Source organism: Leptopilina heterotoma, unplaced genomic scaffold (assembly GCF_015476425.1).
Source record: "Leptopilina heterotoma isolate Lh14 unplaced genomic scaffold, ASM1547642v1 Lhet_166, whole genome shotgun sequence".
Classification (NCBI taxonomy): Eukaryota; Metazoa; Arthropoda; class Insecta; order Hymenoptera; family Figitidae; genus Leptopilina; species Leptopilina heterotoma.
Window position 1 is genome coordinate 1,231,090 of NW_025110882.1, and position 25,927 is coordinate 1,257,016.

General features: G+C 28.1%; 3 protein-coding genes across 7 annotated transcripts in view; 2 read left to right on the forward strand and 1 right to left on the reverse strand.

The window, feature by feature from the left end:
• Positions 1–1,143: 1,143 nt before the first annotated feature.
• Positions 1,144–3,786, forward strand: LOC122499221 (pancreatic lipase-related protein 2-like). Its single transcript, XM_043607416.1, has 8 exons — positions 1,144–1,321; positions 1,492–1,572; positions 1,673–1,938; positions 2,051–2,525; positions 2,631–2,882; positions 3,044–3,158; positions 3,318–3,530; positions 3,602–3,786. Exons 1-8 carry the CDS (start codon positions 1,240–1,242, stop codon positions 3,681–3,683), a joined length of 1,566 nt encoding a protein of 521 aa, XP_043463351.1. The 5' UTR covers positions 1,144–1,239; the 3' UTR covers positions 3,684–3,786.
• Positions 3,787–4,015: 229 nt separating this feature from the next.
• Positions 4,016–5,631, forward strand: LOC122499222 (protein SCO1 homolog, mitochondrial). Its single transcript, XM_043607418.1, has 5 exons — positions 4,016–4,134; positions 4,206–4,380; positions 4,504–4,864; positions 4,994–5,199; positions 5,331–5,631. Exons 2-5 carry the CDS (start codon positions 4,315–4,317, stop codon positions 5,514–5,516), a joined length of 819 nt encoding a protein of 272 aa, XP_043463353.1. The 5' UTR covers positions 4,016–4,134; positions 4,206–4,314; the 3' UTR covers positions 5,517–5,631.
• Positions 5,632–5,778: 147 nt separating this feature from the next.
• Positions 5,779–25,927, reverse strand: part of LOC122499224 (parathyroid hormone/parathyroid hormone-related peptide receptor-like) — a 33,096-nt gene continuing 12,947 nt past the window's right edge. For 2 of the 5 annotated variants that reach the window (XM_043607422.1, XM_043607420.1), the window contains 11 exons: positions 17,331–17,421; positions 13,921–14,027; positions 13,369–13,527; positions 9,953–10,047; positions 8,767–9,092; positions 8,384–8,514; positions 8,212–8,297; positions 7,942–8,086; positions 7,562–7,829; positions 7,054–7,223; positions 5,779–6,529 (listed from right to left, as the gene is read on the reverse strand). In XM_043607422.1, the coding sequence (XP_043463357.1) occupies positions 6,389–6,529; positions 7,054–7,223; positions 7,562–7,829; positions 7,942–8,086; positions 8,212–8,297; positions 8,384–8,514; positions 8,767–9,092; positions 9,953–10,047; positions 13,369–13,527; positions 13,921–14,027; positions 17,331–17,394 (1,692 nt within the window). In that variant the 5' untranslated portion in view covers positions 17,395–17,421 and the 3' untranslated portion in view covers positions 5,779–6,388. Of the gene's footprint in view, positions 6,530–7,053; positions 7,232–7,561; positions 7,830–7,941; positions 8,087–8,211; positions 8,298–8,383; positions 8,515–8,766; positions 9,093–9,952; positions 10,048–13,368; positions 13,528–13,920; positions 14,028–17,330; positions 17,422–25,927 lie in introns of those variants that run through there. The other 3 variants (XM_043607421.1, XM_043607423.1, XM_043607424.1) reach the window with 3 other exon arrangements.

Consider the following 25,927-nt stretch of genomic DNA (forward strand, 5'->3'; position numbering starts at 1 on the left):
TTTTTTCAAATTTTCTTTCACCAAAAAAAATTGTCTCTCGATGATTTTGGGTTTGAGAAGATATTTCCTAGAGAGAATTTAAAAAATGTATTATTTTATGGGGAGTTTTTTTTCTGGTTTTATTGCTTCCAAATGGTATTTGCTCCATTAGTCTATTAGTGTATAAGAAAATATTTATTAAATGTTTAATTTATCTGCTAATAGATTTATATAACGATGTACCGTTTACGAATCATTGAGTAACTGCAATTTCAAACTAGATCTGCTGGATTTTTTTTATTAATTTGATCTCCTTTCAGATAAACTAGTTTTTATATTTGATTACAAAATTGCTAATTGATTGTATTATTTAATAGTAATATATAATATGTGGGGCAATCTATTTTAATACCGTTTTAACATATCGAGAAAATATCGCTATAGATAATTTTAATTAATTTTAGTAAAGGAAAAGATAGTAATTAAATAAAATTCGCAATGATCAGGAAATGTTTCTTTTTTTGAATTTTGGTAAAAGTGGACCTTTTGTTTTTTTTTTTGATAAATTATTGTTTTGCGGTAAATTATTTTTTATTAAGTCGAAAATAATTTCCGCGAGGTAGGTGAAAGTCACTGACAATATAATGGGCTTCTAAATTATCATTATTAATAGGTATAGTGAACTCGTCACATTAAAATTGCATCATCAAATGCGGGAACTTTGAGGTTGCGACAGGCGAAAGTGTCTATTTGCAAAAAATATTTATTGAAAGAAAACTACAATGGAGACAAAGGTATATAAATATTTGTCAGTGGCAATTATTAAGCAATAGCAAAAACTAAAAGGAGTATTTATATTTTTCCATAGTAAATTATCGTTGCTATTTCATTATTAAATATTTCCTTTTATGAGAGACTCGTGGGGAAAAATTCGTTGTATTTTTTTTCGTATATTTTTACAAAAAAAATTTTTTTTTAAATTATTTAAATTTGAAAATTTTGTTTTTCTTTTTGTCATTAGAAAATTTATGAATAAATTTTGAAGAAAAATTTTTTAGCGGACTGCGGAATTTCTAGTGGAAGAAAGTGAGAAAAGAGAAGATGAAGAGAAAGGCTCTATTGCTATTTGAGGCAGGAGAGGAAAAAGAATTTCAAACCTGGCGACTGCAGTTCACATATGATCAGTATAGTTTTGCTGTCGCCTTCACCAGGTTATGGCAATGTGCAACGATCTCATCGACGAATTTCCACATATTAATCATGATCGGAAAATATAGTTTAATTTTCATTTCAATTTTTATTTTTCCTCATATTCTCCATTGTAATGGAATTCAGTACAAGCGTGAGTATTAAGGAAACAATTTTTTTTTCTGTGTTAAAATTATTTTATGGTCAATTATTTATTAATATTATTTATTATTATTTTGTTAAATTATTTATTATTATCATTTTATTAAATTATTCATTGTTATTATTTATTAATCGATTGTCTGGGGCTTATTTGCTTTTCAGAAAGGCTTATAGAGAGAAGAAATCGCATGATTCAGAGAAGATTGGCAGTTCGGGAAGAAAATGCTCCGAAAGTGTGTTTTGGTGAGTGAATTAACAAATAGAAAAAAAAATTTCAAATTATTTTAAAAAGAAAATTATTGATTAATTATTAATATATATTATTGATTTTTCGTCTCAACAGACTTGGTCGGATGTTTTGCCGATCCACCGCAATATTTAAGTTTGAAGCGACCACCGCAGCATCCAAATGAAATAAAAACTCGATTCTTGTTGTACACCCGCGAGGAGAGGAACAATCCGGAAATCATTAATTATGGCGATAAGGGACAATCGATTCGTAAGTCGAGATATAATGCCACAAAGGGACTGAAAATTGTAATCCACGGTTACAAGGGCAGTGGGAGTGATTCCGGTGCTATAAAGGGAGCCCTCCTCCTTCTCGATTTGGTAAAACGTTTCTGCTTTTATTTACATAAGTAAAATAGATAAAATTAGCATCTGCTTTTTGCAGATGAGTAAACTAAAAGTAAAAATTGACAAACGCTGATTATTTTTGCAGGAGGACACGAATGTTATTCTTCTCGACTGGACGAAAGGCGCGGGAGCTTCGTACAGTACGGCCGTGGCGAATACCGAATTGGTTGGTCGGCAACTCGCTCTGATTTTGTTGGACGTTCTCAACAGTGGAACGAATCCGAAAAAAATTCACGTCGTTGGTTTCAGTTTAGGAGCTCACGTGGCCGGCTGTGCTTCGGAAATTTTGAAAAAACGGAATATTTTACTTGGTCGCATCACGGGCCTGGATCCTGCTTCGCCACTATTTAGAACCCATCTTCTGAGGGAAAGAGCAAGAAAACTCGATTCGTCCGACGCCGATCTCGTCGACGTGATCCACACTGACGGCTCGAAAGATTTTGCCGATGGATTCGGTCTTTTGAAACCAATCGGACATATTGACTTCTTCCCGAATGGAGGCAGGGAACAGCCCGGTTGTAGCGATGTGAAAAATTCTGTTGTCGTCAGTCATCTGAATGGTGAGACAGAAAAAGGAAGAAGACAAAAAAGACAGAAATTCTACAAATGTTGATTACATCTTCTTTAGATTCGTATTTTACTAATTTAATTATTTTCCGCCACAGAGGACTTCCTCGATGGAAATATTGCGTGCAGTCATGTGAGAGCCTGGCAACTTTTTGTCGCGAGTCTCGAGAGTCAAAAAGGAGAATGCAAATTGACAGCGTGGCCGTGCAGAAAGGGGGGAATATCATTTGCCGTAGGAAGTTGTTTTCCACCATTGGGAACTGAGTGGATACAGGAAATGGGATATGCGGCTGACCACGGTCCCATGGGCGTTTATTACTTGGTTACCAGGGATGAAGAACCATTCTGCGGTATTCGATGATAATTAATCAATTCCATTAATAACGAGAATTATGGTTTGGAATTTTTTCAAAATATCTATGATTTATAAAAAAAAGTATAATTAAATCTCTTGAGGAGGTACTGATGTCAACATTGACGCTTGTGTCAAACATGAGGGACACATTTTTAGGTGAACCGTTCCGAGCCATTGTCGAGACGATCCAAGGAACACCGAGGACTAGGGGATCTCTATTTTTGAAAATTGAACACGGAAATTCGTCGACGCTATTTAAGATACCGTGCGAGTGAGCCATTCAAGTTTATTCATTTCTATATTTTATACTACTAGATGAAAATGTTTTTTTTTCTTTTTTCACTTTTTCATAATATTGTTAATAATAATAATTTAAATTTAGTTTTTCTTTAAACTACAGGAAGGCGTTTTGCGCTTCTATTTGTTTTAGCAATTTTGGCAGAAGGAATCAAACGTTTAATTTCGCAAATATTGCAGCGACTAAATTTCAATCAATTTCAAAGAGCACTAGTGAAATAAATGGAAAAATGTGGTACAAGCCTGAAACGGACGAAGCTGAGAATAATAATACTACTACAGCGGAACCTGTGGGTCATACGATATTTGTTAATAAAATTTATATTGAAAACCGAAGAGGCAATAGGTAGTTTGTTTGAGACGTTCAAGACGTTCAAAATGCTACATTTATCTTGATCACAATTTTTTTTCTTACAGGTGGGAGTCTTGCGTATGGAATACTGCCGTAGAAAATGTCGAACAAGATTTAATATTGCGAAACGGTAATTGTGTTTCGTAAAACAGTGATTAATATTACTTTACTTTAAAATAACATACAAATAATGTTGTTGACAAAAGCAGAAAATGTTTTTAAATAAAAGTATTTAAATAAGTAGAAACTTTATTGAAACTTTTGCATTCATTGTAAATAATTATTTATTAACGACCTGTTCGAACTCACTTGGAAACAACTTGTTAATTATTTATTTAATTACTTAAAGTCATGTGAATTCGCGTTATTTACATAAACACAACCACGTGAGTTTGGCAGGTGACCTAACCATAATTCCGAATTCTTCCGAAGGTGTCCGAAAGTACGCGAACTGTGACGAAGATTTCACACGTGATTGCCGAACTTTGCCGAATAATCAGTAACGAAGTCGGAAGTTGACGAAGTGCCGCTAATTACAGTGTTAATATTATCGTTTTATATTTCGTGATTATCTCAATCATTAAAATAATAACAAAAGGTATAGAACGAAATTTAATTTCGTTGTTTTCATACATTCTTTCTTACAGTCATCCTAATTATTGTTCACAGGAAATAAGATGAAGGTTATGTAAAACTGGAAAATATAACCTAAAAATTCGAGAATCCGAGATTTCTAAACAATTTTCACTATTGCATTGAAGTAATAAACAATTAAAGAATGTCAATTCCTATTTTACGTTCAGTTTTTCTGTCACAACGATGTTCGCCACGAATTCTACAACAGGTTTGCTAATTGTCTTTTTATGAAAACAAACAAACGTTTGATAATTTTATTTTTATTTTGATTGTCCAGTAATAATTACGTAATTATAAACTTTTGAATTGAAATATTGTTTAATTATTCTAGACAAGGCAAGTAAATACAAGCAGAGCATTATTCCAAAAAACATCAAAAAGTACAGAGGAATATAAGATAAAGTTAATCACTTGGAAATCAGTTGTTGCTGGAGTGGTAATTGGTGGTGGTTTTTTGGGTTATATGTATAAATTGAAGAACGAAAAAGATATACGAATAGAACGGGAAAGAAGACGAACTATTGGAAAAGCACAAATTGGAGGAACATTTGAACTTGTAGATTCTTCAGGAAAATTAGTGAAATCAACAGATTTTCTCGGCAAATGGATGTTAATTTACTTTGGATTTACACATTGCCCTGATATTTGTCCTGAAGAACTCGAAAAATTGGCATTAATTGTCGATACATTGGGTACGTCTATAATTAATTAATTTATATTATATTAATTTATTTATATTGTATTTATTCATTCATATTTTATTAATTTATTTATATTTTATTAATTCATTTATATTGTATTAATTTGTTGACTGTTTTCAGAGGATAAACACAAATTGGAGGTTCAGCCGATATTTATTTCCGTTGATCCTGACAGAGATACGCCAGAACTAGTTGACAAATATACAAAAGAATTTTCGAGTAAACTACTAGGCCTCACTGGCACCAAAGAACAAGTCGATAAAGTTTGTAAAGCCTACAGAGTTTATTATAGTAACGGTCCAAAGGATGTGGATAATGACTATATTGTTAGTACTTATTTATAAATAGATCTCTAGTGCTAAGAAAGTTTTATTTCTATTTTTATTACTTTTAATTCTTTATTTACAAAAAGAAATAATTACTCCCGGTATAATTTTATAAAATTTTAATTTTCCAGGTTGACCACACGATAATTATTTATTTGGTGGATCCCGATGGCCTGTTTTTGGACTACTACGGCCAGACTCATACTGCTAATCAAATAGTCAACAGTGTTATAATAAACCAAGCAAAATACGATAAAATCAAAAAAGACGGTGGCATCTTATCGTTGTTCGGCAGTGAAAATAAAGAACCAGCTTAGTTATTGAAAAAATAGTCGCAATTGAAAAAAATGAAAATATTTTTCAATTTTTTTAATTTCAATTCGTAAGCAAAACTTTTTATTTATTTTTTCAATAAAAGTTTCAAACTCTCAATCATTTAAAAAAGTTACATTTTTTATTTATGTAATTTTAATTAATTTTTAAAAATTTTGTAAAATTCCATTTAAAATTGATTTGATTGATTACTTTGTTTTTGAATAATTGATGGTTAATGAATTTGATTAATTAGAGTAAAAACAATTTGATGACATAAAATTCTTTTTATTTCAATGCACAATACGTACTTAATTTGGCTACCGCTGTATAAGAAACATTTACAATTCACAATCGTAACATATAAGTACATATAATAGAGAGCTTTCAAGGTACGTTTTTTCTTTTGTTCTGAGTCTTACATTAATTTGTTTTTGACGGTGAAAACAAATGATACTATGTACAATGATAAGGTTCATGCATTTAATTGTAAAAACCTTTAAAAATAAAAAAGAAGAAAAAAAAGAGAAACGAAAATGAAAGCTATAATTCTGTTTTTTTGCTAGCGTTAAATATTTTTTTTTTTTTTTTTTGTGAACACTCACTGGATGACACGACTAAAGCTTTATAAATCTCAATTTCACTTTTGATTCAGTCAGTGTTTGATTATTTATAATTGGAGGGAGAGATGGTTCTCTCCACGTGACAATAATATTAAATATCAAACATATCTTATTTAATACCAAATACATTATTTACTATTAAATATTCGTCACATATAAAAAAGAAAAGCTTTGTTTATCTTTCAACATTCATAAACGGTTAAGCAGATTTTTAAATTTTAGTGCGCCTTTTTGTGTTGTGATAAAAGTAAAAATCAGGACTGTGGTGGTTGCTGCAAACTATGCAGCTCGTAAGCAAGTTGACAACATTCCGAATCACTCCAGCGGTGCTGTTCTCGAATTCTCTCCCCTTTCTCGAGGGCGGAAATTGCGGCGCTCGTCGACATTTCCGACATCTGGAAAATTATTTATTTATATTATTTTTTTGTTATTTATTTATTAATGAAATTAATTTTTGAACTCGTTTTACTTAATATTTTTCTTTTTTGAAATAATTGTTTGAAGATTTCGTGAAATCAATGTTATTAGGTGAATTCAATTTAATCTCTTTTCACAAGTTGAAATAGATTGATTGAACCATTTTGTTTGAGAATTTATCGGCTGATATTGACACTCATAGAAAGGACATCAATTTGTGATCAATAGTATTTTTGATTGCAGAAAGGTTGGGATTCTTTTTATTTTTCAATTTAATAGCCCTCAAATAATCACTGATGCAAAATATTTTTCTTTTATAAAAGAAAGAATTCGTTTGTAAACTATTGATTTTTTATACTTCTTTTCAGCAGATTTTTTATTAATCGATTTTCGTAATTAAACTTAATTGACTATTATGTTTCTATTATCCTTTTATTGTAATGAAACAATTTTTTTTAAATAAAGGTTATTTAGATTTTTTCTTTTCAACAAGATGACGTACATTTGAGCAGAATGAGAGCAACGACTGGTCCGTGTATTTGCTGCACAATGGCGATGTGTGATTTGCATTTTGGACACAATTTCCGGCGCCTGAACATGGACCATTTCCAGCACCTTCAATGTAACCCCGACTACTTGTTAAACTGCCACCGCGCGTCCCAAGTCCAACATCTGCAGGTCAGTATAAATATTACACATTAGGTTTCATTTATCATTCGGTGGTATTAATATTTCTTTTTTATTTTCAGAAAACGAAATTCCATGCAGAAGAACTTCCAGGGTAAATATTAATCAAGTCATTATTAAAATACATATTAGGATAATTAATATTGAAAATAGTGAAAAGGAATGAGAATTAGTAAGAATATTTTGCAAATTTCAGGCCGTGAAGGATTGTGCATAAAAGATGTGTGAAACAAAGATACGACACCGTTTCTCCCAGAAATCGTTCGACTGAGAGGAAATTTCGAAAATTGAGGATAGTTTTTTTTGAAGGATCAAAGAGACACCTTGTGTACTCGCCATCGAGTGAGATGAACGATGATGAAAATCGTGCTCACGGAAAATGCAACTGCAAGGTTTGTGCCACCATCTCGTTTTACTTGATTTTCGCAATTTACTTGCGTTACAACTGCAAGTACTTCCGGAATGTGTTGAATGTCTTTGACCCCATCGGCCGCTGCGTAATCGGGGCCACTTTCGGCTCCTTAGAACACGAGAAACTTCCATTCGCACCTCGCCATTCATGAAACAGTACAAAACCGCAACGAAGAAACCCTTTGGAAAAAAAAAAAATTCATTTTTAAAAAACAAACATTTTTACAACTAATGTTCTTATTTTTCACTTTTATCAAAGGGAAAAATTTGACAAAATTTAAGAAATTCTTACTTGAAAGGAGGCAAAGAATTGATCACAGAAAAGCCACACAAGCTCGACAGTTTGATTGACACCTATGCAATATGACATGCCCAAAAATACGGTATAATGAACTCCGAAAAGTGGAACTAAAACTAGAGTACTTCTTGCCCATCGTCTGTGAGGATAAAAATTATTTTCTTTTCAAATTTATAATCATAAATAATTAATTTCTTGAAATTTTTAAATTCAAATTTAAATTAATTTTATTAATTATTGACTAATTACTGACTAATTACTGACTTGTATCTTTGAGTTTCTTCGGAAACTGTTGACTTTAATTTCGAAAGAAGCACTCGGACGATATTGACGAAAAGTACAAAATTTATCTAAAACAAATAGTAGGCAATTTTGTTAATTTAAATTAATTGTCTAGGAAATTATTTTCTATCGATAATTTAACGATTAGACTCACCAAAATTGAGAGCATCGTAGGCACTCGTATGACTAGAAACAAATACTCATTATCATTAGTTGTCCAACACAAAGTGTCATCGAAAACTGCTCGTAAAATAATCCAAGGTATTACGAAAATTGCCGGCATTCCTGAAAAGAATTTATTTACTTTAAATCTTATTAGATTAACATTTAACTACCTAATATTGGGGATTTTTAATTACATATTTCGTCACAAAATCTATTACACAAATTAAACATTAAAATAATTAAATTAAATTAAAAACAAATACACTACATTTGAAATTTTTATATACAGAAGTGTAACATTAGTAGTATTGAAAGTGGGGGAATAATTAAAAATTTTCGTAATTGATATTTTGCAAAAAAAGAAAAAATTACCCCATCCAAGAGCAATGTACCCGGTGATACTGGAATTCGAGTCGGTGAATAATGCTAGAAACACGAGATTGTGAAGATAGAGTCCCTCGATGAGAATCCAAGAATAATTGGCTAGAATAAAATATTGCCAAAAGCTGACGATAACTTTACATGACATTAAATCGGATTTTAAATACTCTTCACCATCCTTGACTAGAATATCGGACGCCAAACTAATTCCAGAAACGAAAAGCATGTCCTTTAATAGGGCCATAAATGCTCTTGCCATGAACGATGCGAAAAGGTGAATGTGTAGAATATTCCTTGGACATCTCAGCTTCCTATGTCCAATAAAGTATAACACTTGAAATTTCTCGCGAGTACAAAAATTAAAATTACATTTTTATCCAACTATTTACTTTTCTTTTCTATGGATCTCTTTTTTAACTCTCTTTTAAATTTTTAAAGTACGCAAACTCTAATTAATTATAAAAATAAGAAAATCTTGAATTTATTTTCTCTATTCACTTTTGATATTTCCTTGTTCTATTCGCGGTTTTAGGTTTCCAATTAAAATGAATATTGATGTTAGTTTACATTGCATTCTGAAATTGTAATTTCAACAAAAAGAAGATAAATTGGAGAAATTATTTTTACAGTTTTATAAATTGAATTTTTCGTTTATATTTAAAAAAAAGTAATTGAGATATTAGAGAACAATATTGTGGTATATTGAGGAAATTTGAAAAAAGGGAATTTTAAAAGTGAGATTTAGGTACACGTTATTTTTTATCGAAATAGAAGTTAAGGATTCTTATTAGTAGCACGTATTTCTATAGTCAATTGGAATGTAGGACCTCGGCTAGCACATAACTCTTCTTTCTACCAAAGCATTCAACACTTCCTATTTTTTTTTCTTTTTATTTCACAATTAACTCGGCCCATTTGATAAAATGTCAAACGTTCGATCAATATTTTGACTTTGATCCATTTAAATTTTCTTCTTTATTTTCGTACACAATTTCTTTTCTGTAATTGTAACTATTCTGATTCTTAAACTTTATATTTCAAATTCGATTTTTTAAAAAGAAAGGAATAGTACGTTTTTAGAAAATTTATTTATATTTAAATAAAATGATAAAAAAATGAAAATAAATAAGCGAAACAAATTAAAATTGAGAAAACTTATTATTATTAATATACTTACTTGATAGCTGCCAAGATGCAAAATGCGACAACTAAGGTAGAAAAGGACACAGCGTATCCTGCTTTTGAAATTGCTTTTACAATTGGTAGATATTTCTGTAAATTGAAGAAAAATTATTTGAATTTTCAAAGTTTGGAAAATATTTTTTTTAATGAAAAATTTGCTAATAAGTGATTACTAAACGATTATTTATTATGATCTTACAATATTTTTAGCAGAGTAAACTAAAAGGTATTAAAAAGCGTTACAGCTCTTTTTACCAAAGAAGATAAAATTAAATTTTTGAATTATCTGAATCAAAAACAAATCATTTTTAAAACATTTTGAAAAAATAATCCTTTGAAGGATTAGTTAAATCCTTGATGGATTGAAGATTATTTTAATCTATTTTGGTGTTAAAAGAATACACCACAATTTTCTCTGAGGAATGTTTTTCAGAAAAAAACAATACTTTTTTAAAATTCAAAATTAGATTAATACTTTTAGACGAACATAATATATGTAATTAATATAATTTTTGCTTGAAATAATAGAAGAATAAATATGTCAGGCTTTTCTTTAAAAGAATAAAATAAAATAAAAAGTTGCAAAGAGACTAAAAATGTCTTTTTCCAGAATTTTCCTGTAAGCGTTTGTATCCAATAACTTTCTGACGACAACATGTCGTAGTTTTCCAAGTAGTATTATCTAGAAAAACTTGTACTTTTAATCTCTTATTTTTCTCTTATTTTCTACTTTATATATACGAAGACATGTATAAAAGAATCGATGGTGAAATTTATCAATTTTCCCTTTTTCTTATATTAAAGAATAATGGCTCTTTAATGTGGAAGCAAAATTTGATACATTTTTCCTTCCTCGATAGATCCTATTTATTTAATAATTTTTCAAAAATGTTTATTACATTTTTTTGTATACATATTATCAATAAATAAATAATTATACTGAAAAAAAAATTATTTGATTCAAATAATTTGAATCAAATCAATTTGAAAGTTGTTCTAAATTTAGCCCATTATTTCGTAGTTTTGGCTTTTTTCGTGCATTGAACGTTCGGATCTTCAAGCAATTTATTTCGCGTACAAAATTGTGGGGATGATTTTTTTTTTTTAAATAAAGTCTCTCTAACTAAAACAAGTTTATCCTGAAAGAAAGGCAAAGGATCAAAAATAATGAAAGAAAATGTTGACTTGCTTTCATATATATATATATATATATAAAAAAAAAAAAAGAATTTATGAACTCTTTTAGTATCCAGTTTCGTAAAATAGAATTTAATAATTTGACATTTTCTGAGAAATGGTTCTTTCTTTTTTTTTCATATATAAAAGACAAAAGGTCAAATAGAAATTTTTGATTTAATTATGTGAAAGAATGTTCTTTTTTCTTCTTTTTCCTCTCAATTATTTCTTTAGAATCTTATAAAAAATATCTCTCTGTAAAATTTTTATTTCTGCATTTTACAAATTATATTTTATAAAAATAATTACAGGGGTATTTTTTCAAAAGTTTTTTTCCGAACATTTTAGGGAAATATTATCAGAAATGAATAAATGGAATATTTTCAATAAAAGTGAAATTTTGAAAAAATTTGATCAATGAATAATTATTTTTTATTTTCCAAACTTTAAAACTGGAGTTGAATATAATTGTGATTTATGTAAAAATAACAGCAATGTTTCAGGACTCGGGATTCTGTTTATATATACTTCTCTCTCTCTCTGTATGTGTATATACTTATAGATCTGTATGAGCACACATTTAGCTGGCATATAAATTCAAAAAATATCTGGCACGTACGTTTTCGCATTTGCTCTTACACTCGATTAACTGCATACTAACCGAGGATGAGTTGTCGAGGCAAAAAGGAACAAATGAATGTTATTCCATTGAGACAAATCTCTAGCGCAGTTGAAGATTCTTTTTGCCCCCTCTCCCCCCTTTATCTCTCAAACTTCTCATCTACCCCGAAAAAAACTTTTTACAAGAACGTAAAAACCTAGAGTTCTAATGTAATCATATAATTTATATTATATTCACGGGGAATGCGGTATTTTTTTTTAATTTATCGCCGCACACTTGCTTCATGTTGATCGTAATTTTTAAACCTCTTTAAAAAAGAATTCAGAAATTTATTCGATTGAAATTATTTTCTTTCGGTATATCCATTATCGAGAAATATTATTGCGAATGAATGATGTAGTAAAATTAAATATGTATAAAGTTTATTGAATTTTTAATGTATATACTTTAATGTATATACTTGGAATCTGTGGCAAATCAAAGTTGAAAATTAAAAGCCTTTAATTGTGCCATCGTTATTTCGTGGAGGTTTTCAAATATTTATTTTTATTTTTAATTAGTCTGATAATTGATTTTTTGAATTAAATACATTTTTTTCATGGTAATAAATGGTTTTTATTTTACGGCGATGGTTGAAATTTATCCGAAATGGAAAATATGTATATTTTTCTCTTTTTTATAATTAAAATAGAGTTAAAAATATTTGAAAAATAAAATAGAAATATTCGAAAAAAATTTAACGAGAATGGAGATTCATGACGACGTTTTTATATTTTCACTGTTAATTGCCTTCAAGCATTTTTTCGTTCTTTTATAGTATTAATTTTCACTAAATTTTTATTTTATTTTTAAGTATTGTAACATTATTTGAGTGGTACCCATGTATTTATAACATATTTATAATGCTTTTAAAATATGCGGGAAAGTAGAGAATAAGAGGTTATTCAACGCGGTTCACAATATTTTCCATATATAAATTTTTATTTTTACCTTCTCTTCTACCTCTTATTCATTTTATATATATCATCACTTTAAATATAAATGTATAGCATACTTTTTAGTATATCTTTTCATTTTTATTTTTATTCGTTTCTTTATAGATGCTAAAATAGGGGAAAAAATTACGTATATATATCCAACAGATTGTAGAATATCCACGTTTTTTATAATAAACTCGCTAAGGAGAATAATAAATTTGTTGAAACGCCATGCAAACTGTGTCACCCAACTCATCTTGGGTCTGACGGATTTTATATGAATCCTGAAGAAAAAGTGCTTTGGAACTACTTGCTATATATTATACAGTGTATATATGTAGTTTTAATTGCATATCACATAGTGTAATACGTTATTTTATTTACTAACCCATTTATTTTTTTGAAATACATGAAAATTTATTTATGTCCACACAAAAAATACGAAAAATATTTTTCCTTATTAGTAAAGGTGCCAAACAGTGCCAAATGTGCCAATTATTGCCAAACATTCACATTGTGAACTTAGCCTCATTTTTTTCTGACCTGGCCTTTTTTATTTCAGAAACAAGTGACTAAAGAAATTTCTTTTGAAAATTTGAATCCCCCTCAAAGATAGAAATATATTATGAAACTCACTTGCGCTAGTGTGACATTATCTGTCGAAACGTCTGGAATGTCCATTAATACAGTAACAAGTGAAGTGTGATAACATTGAGTATAATTTGTCCATGTACTATTTGTCTCTGCAGTACGGTACCATTGACCATCTGATAAACATTGTCTGGTTGCATTACCCTTTTGAAAGAAAAAACAGAATTAATCCAAGTCATCGTGAAATAATTAGATTTAATTATGAATTTCTCATATGTTGAAAATCAAAAGAGAATCATTAATTCGAATATATCGCCCACGCGCTCTTTTTTTCAAAAAGATATAATTATTTTTCCATTCAGTCTCTCAATTTTCTTTAAATACCTTTCACATTTAATTTTTGAATAAAGTATAAAATGAATGAGTGAATGGAAAAAAATGATTTATTTTTAATAAAAATTTCAAGTGGGCGTTGAAACTATTTTCATTTATTTGATATGGTCAATTTTTTATTATTGACAATTTATATTATATAAAAATGTGATTGATCATTTTTTTCGCACATTGGAAGTAGGAAGTAGAAAAATTGATAAATACCCTTGTATCGAAACCTGCGATATAATGTGGACATGGTTGAACGGCCAATTCATTTGGAGCAGTTGTTGGCCAACAGAGAATTTCATCCCATGTCTGCGGACACCATCCTGTAATTTCAGTGAAATAAATTACTTCGGTATTTCTTATTACTTTTTTATGATATAGATAATGAAAAAAGACTTCTTTTTTTACTTTGTTTGACAATTTTTTTAAATTTAAATACTAAGTTTTTTCTTATTTCTTTCTCTTCTTGCAGGATTCAGGAATAGGATTTTACAAAAAAAATCTGCAATTATTTATCGCAATTCGAAATTGGGGATTACAAAAAATATTCATTTGATTCAGGTAAATATTTAATTGCGATAATAGACAAATAATAGGTTTATTTGATTATCAAATAAATTTTTCTTCATTGTATTTTTTTATATAAGAAAAATATGTATTTATTTTTTTTTTCTAGTCACAGTCAAACTGTCTCTATCATATTCTCCAATATAAAAATTCAATTTCGCTCTCGGGTTAAAAGCATTAGTTACCTATCTTGTTTTACAGATCCGAGAGTCTGAGTAATTTATAACCTACTAGCACTAGTACTTGAAATCAATTAGTGCAGTATATCAGAATACAAAATTGAATTTTTCAAATGCATCAAAGAATGCAATGAAAAATGTGTATTGACATTTTCTGGATTTATAGACTTTTCTTGTTTTCTGCTGCTCTATTCTTTCCTTTGAAATCTTCTTTTTGAAAATTTTTACTCCTTAATAATTGCAAAATTTATTTCCATTTGTGGATACAATTTATTTAAAAATGATTAAATATTATTATTAACAAGTGAAAATTTGATTATAAACTTTTATTATACGATGAAATGGTCTTAAGAGAGAGCTGTCTCATCTTACGAGATTCGGGTAATGCTGTTTGAATAGGAATAGAAATTCATTGAAACCACAACCACCCGTGGATGACATTCCATTTGCTCGAATGCACCAGCATATGCAAAATGTCATTATTATATTTTACGAATAAGATTTTCCGCTTGTTGAAAAGGAAAGTTTTGAAATTTTTTCAATTCAAATTGAATTTTCTTTAAAATAACATTGAAAAATATTTATTTCTTCCTTTGATTCAATTTTAGAAATGTTAAAATATCCTTTACGTAATTTAATACTTTTTTTAAATTATGAAAAATAGATATTCTCTTTTGTAAAATTGAATTTTTTTAAAATAAAATTACATGGGGTGAGAGAGAGGTGGATGAAAATTTAATCAATTTGAAAAAGAAATAAATTTCCTTCAATTGAACATATTTAGAACTTTGGGATCATGGGTGTGAATATAATAAATTCAGTCATAGAATTTACTTATTCAAATTTAACAATAGTTCGTTATAATGTTGAAATTATATTTTGGGAGATGAAAAGAGTTGCATTACAAATTATATACGTGTTTTTGTAACATTTATCCCCTATATATAAAAGCCAGATATACATAGTATTAAATTTACGTTCATTTTGAATATCGTCCAGCACAATTTTCATTTATGTAAATTAATGCAAATGTTTAATGTTCCTTTTGCAGAGATAAATGTAGACAATATTACTTTACACGAAGGGGATAATTTGACCTGTGAAAATTTCAATTTGTATTCAAAATGATTTAAATCTCGAATGATAACAATAGCATCTCGTCTTTTATGACAGAGTCGAAATCTGCCTTTTTAAGATTCAAAGAATTAAATAATTAATCGATTCATCTAATTTTTTTAAATAAATTTTTACTAAATGGATAATTTTATATTTTTTATATAATTATCGTAGAAAATTAAGAATTGTTCGTGCATAAATAATGTTTATTGGGAAATTTTTTCTGTAAGTGTTTGTTAATTTATGTGTACGCAGTTTACATATTAAACGAGTGGATGAACTTTACAATTTACATTATAAATGATAGGGTTAGTTGATAAAGTTTATAGGAAAGTTTGCATGTTATTTGTTATTGCTAAAGAGTAAATAAATTAAATCATCGTGAAGTTGCATTAAACAGAAAGTTAATTAAATCTCTCATCAGGAGAGTGAGACTGTGAGAGAGAGAGAGAGAGAGAGAGAGAGAGAGAGAGAGAGAGAGAGAGAGAGTAGATGAGGGAAAGAGAGCTTAGGTATTCAAATGTCTGACTAAATCTGGCTGCATCTACTTAGAAGGCAGGGAGACTTTGTTCTTCACTTGCCTTCCCACTTTGATTAAATTAAAATGTTCCCTCTATATCCCATTACCCCTTATTTTTGTCAGCTTATTAACATATAAAAATTTCAGATTTATTTCTAAACTTATTTTTTTTATTCTAAGTAATTTAAAATAAAACTTTTTGTAAATTATTTAATAAAAACCATTAAAAATAGGAAAATTAAATTCTGATTTTAATCCTATATCACACACGAGTGGGTGTAATGCCATTATCTCTCGTTGCCTGCTGATGTTCGTATACAGTAATTCCCGAATGTTACCCTACAATCATATGTTAAAGATAATCCAGAATACTTGGAGTCACGCTATATTCAAATATGCTGATAAACAGGCGTGAATTTATTTAATTTGTCGAATTACATTTTTTTTTATTTCAGAGTTATATATGCATTTTGTATTTTTAATTATTTTCAATTTTTAAGTAAATAATAGTTCATTGTTAAAGCATTGTTAAATTATAAATTAGTTGAAAATCAAGATTTTGATTGCTCTTATTGTGCATAGTTTATGAACAATCTAACGTTGTAGGGTTATTGTACTTATCCTGCAATTATTATTGATTAACTATTACCGTCGATCCTTTAGTATAATTAATTACCGCAAAACCACTTTAATCGTTCAATTTATAATTTACCACGCGGAATAAATAAGATAATAAATTAATTTAATTTTGTATTTTAATTAATTTTATTTTATTCTTATTATTCAATATTTTTTAAATTTAGATTTATTTTATTAATTTTTGTAATTTAATTATGACAAATATTTTCATATTATAATAAGCAATCAAAATTTTATTTAATACTTGTTCATTTTACGAAAAAGATAATTTGTCATTTTATCCGAACCGTAAAAATTTGCATAGTAATAAAACGTGTCGTTTATGATAATTTTATCTTCACGTTTATTGCTTTCTCTTCACACAGGACATTAAACTTTTAAGCATTGCACACAGGAGAAAGTGTCAAGGGGGTTAATTATTGTATTTTCTGTTATCAAAGAGAAAAATTTAGTTTTCTGGACAATTAAAAATCTTTTGTCTTTCTTTCAAATTTTCAATTAAATTATTTTTATTTTGAATTCGAAATAAGCAGAGTAGTATATTTTATAGTAAAATATATTTATTTAATTATATTTATATAAATATATTTTAAAAATCTACTTACCGGGCAGTAAGCTTAATCCGAGTTGACAATTTTTTGCTTGGGTCTCCCTTATCGTTTCCTGCATTTTTTCACTATTAAAATCTCTGTCCTCCTGTAACAAAAAAAATACATAATGTGATAAATTTGCAAAGTAATTGTGAAATAATTGTTTTATATACTTTTTGATTGAATTCTGGATAATATTTATTTGCTATATTATTTACAATGACATTTTGTGAGAATCGATTTTATTTATAAATATAAATTACAAATTGAATAAATAATACAATATTCTTTATTCTATTTGATTGACAGCTTTTGAAAATGAACGAATTTCCAAAATTGCTGATTTCAAATAGAATAAAAAATTGAAATTTAATACCTATTTAGAAACTATAATTTATTTTTTTATACGAAATAGAAAATCTCATGTTAGAAACAATTAAGTATTGTAAATTTTGTGTTGAACGGGTCATTTTACTTAAGCAAGATCGATTATTCCAGGTCACTTTCTCGAAATAAACTTGTCAAATCACACTGCCAACATATACAACGTATATATGCTAAGTACGAATTGTGTAATGTGCATCGCAAAAGAGGTATGAAAATCTTCCTTAGACGTGTGTCAATAGCACTTTTGTTGGAAAAAGAAATCAAAAATAAAGTATTTAACATCAGTGTGATTTTCAAGAAGAAAAACCTTCAGTGCAAAAATAAAAATATTCAGCTCTAAAAATATTCCTATTTAATAAAAGAGTATAGTTTTGTAAACTTTTCTTATTTTTATTAAATGTCTGCGGTTAATTTTTTTTTTTTTTAATTCTTTTTTCAGACAGAAATTATATAATTTACTATATTATTATTATTATATATGTAACCGTAGGGATTTCTTCTTAAAAGCAATTTGTTAGAACTCGATCTTTAAACTTCGTTTCATCCCCTATTAGAAGTTATTTCTGGTCCATGGAAACTGAATGAAAGCTTCTAATTTTATTTCCATCAGGCGCGACGCCTGCTGTCTTAACTTTTAAATTCGTTTATAGACCATTTTCTCCTTTTTGTTTCTTTGTTTTTAAACAATATTCATTATTCGTGAAAAAAGATTTTAAATTCTAAACCTAATTTTATAATTCCTCTGTGAGAAAACCATAACTTTTGGTTCGTAAAAACCGCCAAAAAAAGTTTTTTTTATTAAATATTTTTTCGCTCAGTAATTGACAGATTTTCGTTATTAAAAAGATTTCTTTTGACTGTAGGGAATCGCAGACTAATTGGTACGTTTTCCCCAAAAGTATGTATAAAAATGTATATTTCTTTTTATGTATATGAAAAGGGTGAAATTGTAAGAGACCTTTGCATCTTTTTTATTGACTATCAATATTGTAAAATCCTCCTAATATTATGATGAATGAAGCAGATGATTTATATACGTCTCTTCCAAATACACGCACACACGTTCTGCATATAGAAAGAGAGAGATTCAACTTCTTTTCTCGCGTTCACAATAAGATTCATATATTATATTCTTTCTCTATTTTACATTTCTATGAAAAATGGGTTAAGAGTCGTTTCATGAATTTAAAAGAAACGAAACACTCATATTTTACTTAAAACAGTGTATTAAAATTAAATGTCTTCATATTTTTACCTTTTTATTTTAAATTCTTATTTAATATTATGTTTATTGTATAATCTTGTAAAATATAAACGTATTCATCTTATCATCAAAACGGTTGATTACTTTCTGTTTTTCGTGATATTGGAAAAGAATATTGTATATGTATATATTAAAGGAAAGGTAAAATTTCGAGAGAAGTCTTATCTGTTTCTTCTCAAATAAACAAATATATATACAATGTTTTGATTTGTATTTTTCGACCTGCTGCTGTAAAATTTTTTGCATACGCCGCTCAAGGGGTTAAAAAAGAAATTACTCTTTCCTCTGCTGGGAATTCTCCCACTTTTTCTTCAACCTTTATTTTTATATCGTTATATCCACATTACATATTCTATATTTTTTGTTTCAAGTTTATGAATTCAAAAGAAAAATAAATCTCAATCTGGTCAAACTATCACACTGAAAAAAAAAAATTTATTTATAATATCAACAACCCAACACTTGATCATTATCAAATAAAACCAAATAAGTTTTCTTTACCTCCAAATAAAATATTCGAATCAATAATTTCTAAATTATTTCTAAATTTCAAGCAAATAAAATTATACGATTTATTTGATAAATAAATATTATTGAAATATAAAATAATTGAGGAATGAATTCAAGAACCAACATATTCAATTAGAGTAAACGCGCAAGTGGGGTTTTAACAAATAATATATTATTTGTCTCAATATGTTTTGCCCATTGCACTATACATGTAGAAAACCATTAAAAGGAAATGGAAAAAGTTGAAACACATTTCTCGCATTTTATGCTCCCATATATCCATACTAAGAAAATGACATTTCAAGCGTAAAAAGCAAACCACGCATTTAACAAAATGCACAAATGTGTGGTGTACACATACATGGGCAAAATGTCATTTCATTCATTCGTTTCTCCATATAATACGTCACTCACTCTTAAGCGCCATATCATATGCATATAGGTTCACTAATACCAAGGGATAATTTAATTTTCAAATAATTGCCTCAACTTTTCCGCTTGCGCACAATGAAAGAACACTTAAGAGTTGAAATTAAACAACGATTATTCAACAACTCGAATAAATGACGAATGAAAGAATAATAAAAAAAGCCCTTACTAATGACGCGGGCAAGTATTTTTCTTAGCATTTCTGGAATACTGCGGAAAAGAAAATTTTAAAATGTCTGTGAAAACAAATTTTATATGACAAAAGAATCCTCTTTATTATTTTAAGAGGATTATTTTTTACTTAAAATAATTAAAAGTACTTGAGAGTATTTATTTCTCTTAAAATGAGAGGAAATACTCTTCGATGAAGAGATAAAATTTAAGAGGATTTTAGAAGAGGAATTTTCCTCTCAGACCAAAAATAATAATATCATTAATTTTATTTTTTTTATTTTATTAATATCATTAATTAATAATCTAATAGTATTAAGATTTAATCTTGAATTTATTGAATAGAATTGAATACTGCATGGAAACAATTTTTAGAAATTAAATTAAAGTATCACCAGAAAAATATCAAACGAAATAATTCCTATCCAATGGAATATTTCTACAATTATTTTCCAAAAGGATCTCATTCCAAAGGCGAAATATATATTATTTCCGCGATAATCCATTATTAAATTTTCCGCAATATCGAAGCAGAATTTAATTTTCGAAAGAAATAAAACTAATATAATAATAATAATTTGAAAATATTTCTCAATAATACTTTAAAATTACTTTCCAACGAAATTAATGAAATTAATAAATAGCGATAGGAAAATATTTATTAAGAAAGTAAATATAATAACTTTTAATATTATCTCGCGAAGAGAGCAATAAAATTTTGTAGCTCTTATGTTTGATATTATTTTCTCCTTTATAACCTGGAACAAAAGGTTCTCAATATTCCGTGAGAGAGCTTTAAAAATATTAACACTCTTCGAATCATAAATAACTCTTTCAGCCAATTCGCGTAAAAGTCGCCTTTCTACTTTTGATTTTCGTCTCTTATTATATATGTTAGTATTATTATATCATCCCATCGAACCATATAGCTAAAAGTATTGAAACTCGAGACTAAATGTAACAATGACTTTATATTTTTTAAAAAAATGTTTTCTACTTTTATGTTTTTCATTGAAAACAAAGTAGAGTGCTCTAATTCAACAATGAAATACGAATCAAAAAGGGAAAATAAAAATATTGTTTAATTGCCAAAACAATATTTACAATAGAAAATTTGTTAAAATTAAAAAATTTAACATTGGTTTATTTTCATCTGCTTAGAATTAGATGATTAATTAGAAAATTAGAAATCCGAATACTCAATGGAAGGAAGAAAACGATGATTTTAAAATGAAAACTTTTGAAACTATCTGCTTAAGAAAATAAAAATTAATTAGAAGAATTTTTTTCGAGTTTTATTCGCAATAAAAAAGATCAGTTTTGGAAGATATAAAATATCAATAGTCTTCAATTAGTCGAAATGAGGACTCACGATTTAATATATCAAGAGCTTTTAAAAGACTTTATGACGTTATCAAGGGTCCAAAGAAAGAGCCCTTCAGATAATTAAATAGATAAAAATAATTACTCTCGATATAAGAAACCACACTATAATTTTCCAATCATTCGCAACATTATCCGAAAAAATACACCCACTTTTTTATTTAAGAAAATCTATATTTAAAAAAAATAATAATTTCTTTTGTATTTTTGTAAAGATTACGAGAATATTTCTCCAAAAATTGTAAGGTGTTTCCGATTTGTGGACAAAGATTTTTAGTCCTTAAAATTATTAATTTTTCTTTGATCGGGACCTACAATTAGAAAATAATAGTAAAATTTGAATATTTTGCCTAATCGAATCGAAGAATTGCTCTGAATTTCTTAAAATTAAAGTAGTTAAAAACTTTGCTAAGTAACAAAGTTTAAAACTTTGCTATTTAGCTCAATCTTTATTAGAATTTAATTTCTATTTATCATCTTTAAAATTGTGGAAAATAGAAACGAAATTAAAAAAAATGGTATTTTTTTAATGTTCTTTTTAAGTTTTTTGTCCTCCACTTTTCGAGCGCACGGATTTCCGGATACTACTTTAAAACTCGTTAGAGTAACTTTTAGAAAATGCTCATTAAATATAAATCCATAACTATCCTCTCTTTCTCTAATACGCTCATAATAATAATATTAATTTTATTATTTTTTATTACTTACACTTATGGGAAAAAAAATCATTTTTATTCGGAATGTAATTACAATTATATTAAAGGGCGAAAGTAGTTTTTAAATATAGAAAAAAATGTACGTTTAAAAGTACTGATAAAAAAATGAGAGTGTTTCCGAGAAAAAGTTAAATTTCAAGAATCGTAAATTAAAGTCTCCTTTGTTTACTGTTTCATTAGCGGAATAATATAACGTCAGCTATTAATATTTCCACCCTTATATAGCCGGTTCTCAGATTTTCCCTCGGCTAATGCTTTCGTTGTCTTTTTAATACACTAATAGATTACAAGATGACTTAATCGTCAATATATCCACGAATCAATCATTATGCTACTTCAAAATATGTATTATATTCGCGACAAAATAATTTTTACAATTATTAAAAGATTTTGCGAAAAAGAATAATTTTATTAAATACCATCACAGTTTTTCTAAGGATATATGAAATTGAGACGAGAATTTTATATCCGCAGAAAAACTGTGACATTTAATAAAATTAATTGTTTCAGATAAATATTTATTGGATAATGAAGTATAATTGGTTGTAATATTTTTTTGAAGCAGTAGAATATAAATTACTATACGCGATATAAAAATACCAAGTGTAAGTTCACCGCGAGTATGTCTTTTGCGCTGTTCATTAAACAATATGCGACACCCGTCGTCGTGAGCTCATAACCCTATAATGACTTCATAAACACATGAGCACCTGCTGCAGTTTTGTCCTCATAAATCGCATTTAACTCTTTTGGCACAACATACCCCAGTGAGAAATTGCCAATAGACTTTAATCGGTCCAATATCGGTCCAATATTGGTTGCCGTGCTGGGTGCCGATTGACTCCCAATATTGGACCAATATGGGCTGATGCTTGGGATGTAACGGCATCGCCAATCATCGGTTGTCAATATTGGTCCAATATTGGCCGAATATTGGCAACCAAGAGAAAAAAAATTTTTTAAATAAATTTTTTTTAATTAAATAATAATAATAAAAAATTAATGTTTATAATTTTTGTTTAATATATTTATTTGTTTAATTATTTATTTTTAATAATTCATGTAAATAATAAATAATTTATTATTTATAAATTATAATTATTTAAAAATGCAGCAACTATTAGGAAATAATCGAAATAGCATTCTACAAAAAAATTCTATCATTGAAAAATCAATGATAGGCGAGAGAAATCCGCGTCTTTAAATAGATTCGCAGATGATAGACAAGAGATATCCGCGTCATTAAACGGATTCGCAGATATACTCTGGTCTCGGGACGAATCTCTCGATACTTATATACACTGAAGTCGCCGTGTCAGTTGCGAGAACGGTTACAGCGTCCCTCTTTCGGCGGAGATAAGAATTGTCACGTAAACTGCGGGTATAATAAGGCGGTCGGTAAAGCGATTTAGCAGTTTACGTGACAATTCTTATCTCTGCCGCAAGAGGGACGCTGTAACCGTTCTCGCAACTGACACGGCGACTCCAGTGTATATAAGTATCGAGAGATTCGTCGCGAGACCAGAGTATATCTGCGAATCCGTTTAATGACGCGGATATCTCTTGTCTATCATCTGCGAATCTATTTAAAGACGCGGATTTCTCTCGCCTATCATTGATTTTTCAATGATAGAATTTTTTTGCAGAATGCTATTTTCTAATAGCTGCTGCATTTTTAAATAATTATAATTTATAAATAATAAATTATTTATTATTTACATGAATTATTAAAAATAAATAATTAAACAAATAAATATATTAAACAAAAATTATAAACATTAATTTTTTATTATTATTATTTAATTAAAAAAAATTTATTTAAAAAATTTTTTTTCTCTTGGTTGCCAATATTCGGCCAATATTGGACCAATATTGACAACCGATGATTGGCGATGCCGTTACATCCCAAGCATCAGCCCATATTGGTCCAATATTGGGAGCCTTTATTGGACCGATGATTGGTCTCTTGGCTCCCAATATTGGACCGATATTGGACCGGTGAGAAATTTCTCACTGGGACGTGTTCTTAATCGCAAAGAGGAAGCAATCAATTTTATTAAATGTACATTTGCACGTTTCAACATTTCAATTTAGTGACGTTCATTCATTATCATTTATTATCGGCGAACGACTGTCAAATCGACGTTTTTATTAATTTGCCCCCTAATCTCTCTGAATAAATCACATTTCATTATTATAGAATTATAGAAATTATAATAATTCTAATCGATTGCAGTCTCTTCTATTTATTCACAAATAACAATAAAATATTAGGCATTAGGGTCAGTTGGGGTAAATAGAAACAGATTTGCCAAGTTTCACCAATATAACATAAGTTTTTTCTTTTAAATCGGAATACTTTCGGTTTTTTTGTCTATTGAGTTATTATTTCACTTCCGTGGAACAATTTTATGGCGAAGTAAAAAATATAGGTATCATTAAATCGCAATAATCAACTGTTTCTATTTACCCCTAAATTTTTCAACTTTGCTAAAATTTAGGGGTAAATAGAAACAGTTCATTATTTCTTAAAAAAATTTAAGAAAAAATCAATTTTAAGTATGGAAATGTTAAAAGACACAGAGAATTACATAAATAATTGTGTTATTTATAAAATAATTCAAACTAATAAATAATAATGCATTACATGAGTTTAAAAATAAACCATGACAAAAATTGAAACACATTACACAAATAAAGGTTTGTTCTCTCTTTTTCTCTTCTATTCTCTCTCATTTTCATATACAATGCTGAAAATAGTGTTGTAGTATGATAGAAATAATTTCCTCATTTATATTATAAGAAATATTATTGAAATTTCTGCTGTTTCTATTTAAAAAATAGTCTCCTATTTTTTAATAAAGTTTGCAAAATGAAAAAATCAAAGTTGATTTTTGTTGTAGTATTAATAAGAGATAATTATAAATTTTAGTATGAATTTTTAGTTTATTTTTTTCCAAATGCGAGTCAAAAAAGTGAAAGGGTGTCTTCTTTGATTTTCAATCTTTTATGCAATATAAAATAGTTTTGTATATATACTGCTGCTAATTGACAAACGGAAAATGGGAAAATACTTAGAACTTGTTGGGGGTGATATAAGCTTCAAGATGTAAGGCCGTATTTATTTTTAAAATTTTTTATTTAACTGAAATAACTACTGTTTCGATTTACCCCATCTGACCCTATATCATAAAATTATAATATTTTTGTATGTAATAAAATATTACATTTACAATGTTATTTTACTTAAGTTTACTCTTTTTACGATGGTAGTTAACGTTCAGTTTATGGTATAAATCCTAAACCAATTTATTTTTTATGAAGCAAAATAAATTGCTTGCCATTCATTAAAAAAAAACCTCTTTGTTTGTCGATTTTTTTTCTTAAAGATTCCATTAGAGAAGACAAGAGACAAAGAAATTATGTACCGTAGTAAAAAATTTGACATGCTTGAGATTTTTATTTTGCTCTGATGAAAATAATGAATGGGTTTTAGTTTTATCCGCAAGAGAGAAAAACCTCTTTTAAGTACCACCGCACAGTCTGAACTATTTTTTATCCAAAGCGAAGAAAATTGAAGATTCCTCAATATAATATATACATTCTATGACACAATATTTGCTTTCGTGATCGTCTCATAAAAATTCAAAGTAGATGTCAAATTAGATTCAGTTTCTTTCAAAAAAAAATTTTTTTTCTTCCCTCGTCTTGCAAGTTTTACAAGAACCGACACTTGCCCGTTTTTCTTGTAA